Consider the following 5008-nt stretch of genomic DNA (forward strand, 5'->3'; position numbering starts at 1 on the left):
CTACTATATATATATATATATATATATATATATATATAGTCCTAATCATGAGTTTCGACATTTTTCTAATAACAAAATAGTATTTTATTCATTAACCTATTTTTGCATTGTAAAAGTTGTTGCATTTGGATATATGTATAAATCTGTCCATATCAATGAGTCTGTTGAAATCCATTGTACTTGATTCGATACATGTTAAAAGCTTATTACTATTTTTAAAACGTCATATCTAGAGCATTTGATGATAAAGTCAAATTCATCTTCCATTTGCTTTGGACAAAATGGACAGAACCTTTGGTCGGGGGCTATGTTATAATGTGTGCAATGCACTATTCAATCCCTGGAAACTAAATCTCAGGCTTACCAGTAAAAATTAAGAAAAAATAATGAATATGACTATGACTATGATTAAGCGGTTTATCATGTGACTAAGACCAAAGTTCCTGTTTGGTTTGTGTCTCGAATACGATACGTTAAACTTGGGGTCTTTGTATTCTTCTTTGCCTATGCCAGTGGATTGTGGAGCTCCACCAGCGCCAGCCTGCGCGAATTTAGATAACTGTGACGGTGCGGGTCCCCCATACAAGCATGGGACGGAATGTACCTACGAATGCAAACAGGACGGGTGTACTGACATTGGAGGAAACAAGGATCTGACCTGTGATGATGGAAACTGGCTCGGAGTCGTCCTGGGCTGTAAAAGTACGTATGCCACACTGCCTACCATTTGCTGTTTTCATGGTTCAACCATGTATGTGAAATCTTCTCTGGAAGGGGCTTCCTATTTAGAAACCGTCGGGAATCCCTACATTGCTAGACTGAAATCCAAATCTGTCCCAAAATCTGCCTAAGGCTAGGATTTAATTATGCAGACAGTATTGGAACATTGGGTTTTCATCTGTTTGTTAATCATGCATCATAATCTGGTTCCGCCGATGAACTACTAAATTTGAAGATTTCCAGTCTGATGATGTTTGAAAAACACAGGCGACGATATTGTGTTTATCTGTTCTGTACTGGTTACATCGTTCTTTTCATATACATACACACGTAACTTTAAAAGCAAATCTTCTGCTACAGTACGAGGAAAGCTGCCATGGGTCCAAACTGAGTTATCCCTAGACTTCTTTGACCACTTTTTGTGGGTTTCCAAAGGACAAGCCTGGATGCTATAATGTCATGATGGGCAAGCAGATTCTACAGTAGGCGGCGGCCGCCAGGAGTGCGATTTAGTCAGGCTAGGGATCCTTAGATGTGGAATTTGATCCGACCCAAATTTTCCTTCATCGCGCAGCATTATTATTGTTTTGGACGTGTCTGTCTGTCTGTCTGTGCCTGTTTCCGCACATTTGTGGTCAGCATAACTTCAGAACGCCTTTGTGGATTGTGATGATATTTGGTATATTGGTAGGTCGTAGGAAGACAAAGGTCAAGGTCAAATATGGGCCTCCTGTTGGCTGACCTTGGTACTGCAGCAGAATTTCCGGTTTTTGTATCTTTTGTCCAGAACACAGTTAAATGCAAATTATGCAAATGAAGACTTAATTTGCATAATTTAGGAGAAAATTCTGTTTAAAATTCCCCAAAATACATTTGACGTTACATAAATTCTACATATTTAATGGAGGGATTCTTGTTCTTGTTTGGTTTACCTAGAATGAGATAATTTTTTTTTGCATTTTTCCTTTTCCCAAATGTTCTTTCCTGCCACTTTCAGAGGATTGTGATCCACCACCAACGCCAGACGACACCTCCCACAACGGCTGTGCCGCCCCCTACATACATAATGAGGTGTGTACCTACCAATGCGACGACGGTTTCAGTAAAACCGGCGGAGACAAACAGCTGACATGTGACGATGGAAAGTGGGACGGGGAGGAACTGGAATGTAAAGGTGCGTACCATTACCTCACGTCTCAATATATGGATGTAATAGATCCTCTGGAGGAGGCTTTCTTTTCTACGACCATTAGGAATCTATGAATCGCAAGGTCTTCCCTTGAGACTTGCTCAAGCAGTGTTCAAGTATTGGCTTATTGCTTGTACAAGACCTTATTCAATCCCTCACAACTAAATCTGAAGCTTTGTAGTCAAACCTGGTACATGTATTGAATTAAAACGAAAACGAACATGAGTATAACTCCTTATCAGTTTCTCTCTATAATTAGGAAAAATGTCAGATTTAAAAAGTGGTCCCCCTGGAATGTATAAAGGTACGTCCTGTGTACAGCGCCTGCCATTTCCTGGTGGTTTTCTGTAACTGCGCAAAGCCTCCATTCACGCCATGTATGAGATGTCTTATTTGGAAGAGGTTTTTGCAACGGCTGGGGACCCTTTAATAATAGATTGTTTAAAATAGGACTTTGATCTGTCCCAAATTGTCTTTGTTTATTTCGATCCCCATTAGTGCTTAAAAGCACTATTCTTCCTGGTGTCAGTAAAATGAAACATAAATAACAAAACTTGTACATAATGATGATTACAAAATAATAAAGTAAGTTCAGAAACAATAGGAGTCAATAGCAGTCACGAAGCGTTAAGATATTGGGCTTTAGTGTATTAGATATAACATCCCTGATCCATGGCTGCCAAAAAATCTAAATTCCAGGCAAACCTGGCAATGAATTTGAAAACTGAACATGAGATGACCCGCTGCTTGACAATGTTAACTACGACCACATTAGTTGAATTTTCTTATTTGTTTTATCTAGAATGAGATGATTTTGTTTTGATTTTTTTCCTCTTCCCAAATGTTCTTTCCTGCCACTTTCAGAGGATTGTGATCCACCACCAACGCCAGACGATACCTCCCATAACGGTTGTGAAGACCCCTACATACATGATACAGAGTGTGACTACGTATGCGACGCCGGTTTCAGTAAAACCGGCGGCGACGACAGTCTGACCTGCAATGATGGAAACTGGGACGGGGAAGAACTGGAATGTAAAGGTACGTACGATTTCCTGACTGTCCTCACGTCTCAATATATGCCGTGGATGCATACATGTGATATCTCCTCTGGAAGAGGCTTTCTTTTCTTCAACGACTAGGAATCCTTGAATCACAAGCTCTTCCCTTGAGGCAAGACTTACTCACGCAGTGTTCAAATATTGGGCTATTGCTTGTACGAGGCCTTATTCAATCCCTTCTCAACTTAGTCTGAAGCTTTGTAGTCAAACCTGCCTGGATTGAGAGAGAGAGAGAGAGAGAGAGAGAGAGAGAGAGAGAGAGAGAGAGAGAGAATACTCAAACCTGGTATTGAATTTAAAAAAACGAACATAACGACTCGTTCAGTCTCTGTGTATAATTAGAAATAATGTCAACTTTGAAAAGTGGTCCCCCTGGAATGTATATAAAAAAGGTACGTCCTGTGTACAGCGCCTGCCATTTCCTGGGGCGTTTTCAGTAACTGCGCAAAGCCTCCATTCACGCCATGTATGAGATGTCTTCTCTGGAAGAGGTTTTCGCAACGACTGGGGATCCTTAAATAATAGATTGTTTAAAATAGGACTTTGATCTGTCCCAAATTGTCTTTGTTTGTTTATTTCGATCCCCATTAGGCCACACCGACTTAATTTTATGGATGACATCCTAAGAAGACCCCCAAACTAGTGCGCGCGGGCGAACAAAATAAAAATCCGGCCAAAAATAAAAATGCTACTAAACCACAGTAATACAAAGCTGGTGTTGGCGCATTACTATAATTTAGCGCATTACATAGCGACGTATAGAACAGGCCAGCACATGCTGTTTTTTGTGGAATTTATGAATCGACACTGTACGTATGTACTGAGTTCTTGAGTCATGGAGCTTCGGCAGCCTGGGTGCCCGGCTCCGTATTGTCGCTAACCACCATGGACTACCCAGGCCTAAAGCCAGGCCAGAGCCTCGGAAGACGTGATCTTTTTTTTTTTTGAGATCAGGCGAAAATTAATGCGCGCGCGGATGTCATCCATAAAATTAAGTCGTTGTGGCCTTAGTGCTTAAAAGCACTATTCTTCCTGGTGTCAGTAAAATGAAACATAAATAACAAAACTTGTACATAATAATGATTACAAAATAATAAAGTAAGTTCAGAAACAATAGGAGTCAATAGCAGTCATGAAGATATTGGGCTATAGTGTATTAGATATAACATCCCTGATTCATGGCTGCCAAAAAATCTAAATTCCAGGCAAACCTGGCAATGAATTTGAAAACTGAACATGAGATGACCCGCTGCTTGACAATGTTAACTACGACCACATTAATTGAATTTTCTTGTTTGTTTCATCTAGAATGAGATGATTTTGTTTTAATTTTTTCCTCTTCCCAAATGTTCTTTCCTGCCACTTTCAGAGGATTGTGATCCACCACCAACGCCAGACGATACCTCCCATAACGGTTGTGACGACCCCTACATACATGATGAAGAGTGTGACTACGTATGCGACGCCGGTTTCAGTAAAACCGGCGGCGACGACAGTCTGACCTGCAATGATGGAAACTGGGACGGGGAAGAACTGGAATGTAAAGGTACGTACGATTTCCTGACTGTCCTCACGTCTCAATATATGCCGTGGATGCATACATGTGATATCTCCTCTGGAAGAGGCTTTCTTTTCTTCAACGACTAGGAATCCTTGAATCACAAGCTCTTCCCTTGAGGCAAGACTTACTCACGCAGTGTTCAAATATTGGGCTATTGCTTGTACGAGGCCTTATTCAATCCCTCACGACTAAATTTTGCCCTTTTCCCAATGTTCTTCCCTGTCAGAGGATTGTCAAGTCTTTGGTATTTCCTGTTAGATGTATCATGTTGAATGTCTTTTTCAAACACTGATCCTTGACTACTAAATATCAAGATTTTCAGTCAAACGTTGCGGATTTGATAAATGAACATGAGTATGACTCATCAGGTTGATAATGTAAACGTCGACCGAATTCTGATTTGTTTTGAAACTTGTGTTTTTGGCAAGTTGTCTTCTATTCCATGTACTTCCAGAGGACTGTGGGGCACCACCAATG

The 5008-nt window shown here is 40.6% G+C and overlaps 1 protein-coding gene across 1 annotated transcript in view; it reads left to right on the forward strand.

Annotated features, from left to right (window-relative positions):
* Positions 1–5008, forward strand: part of LOC109484290 (E-selectin-like) — a 16635-nt gene that overhangs the window by 9279 nt on the left and 2348 nt on the right. Inside the window, exons 2-4 of the mRNA XM_019787548.1 lie at positions 1718–1894; positions 2774–2950; positions 4340–4516. Of these exons, the coding sequence (XP_019643107.1) occupies positions 1718–1894; positions 2774–2950; positions 4340–4516 (531 nt within the window). The remainder of the gene's footprint in view (positions 1–1717; positions 1895–2773; positions 2951–4339; positions 4517–5008) is intronic.

This window comes from Branchiostoma belcheri, unplaced genomic scaffold (assembly GCF_001625305.1).
Source record: "Branchiostoma belcheri isolate BF01 breed outbred unplaced genomic scaffold, Haploidv18h27 scaffold7, whole genome shotgun sequence".
NCBI classification, from domain to species: domain Eukaryota; kingdom Metazoa; phylum Chordata; class Leptocardii; order Amphioxiformes; family Branchiostomatidae; genus Branchiostoma; species Branchiostoma belcheri.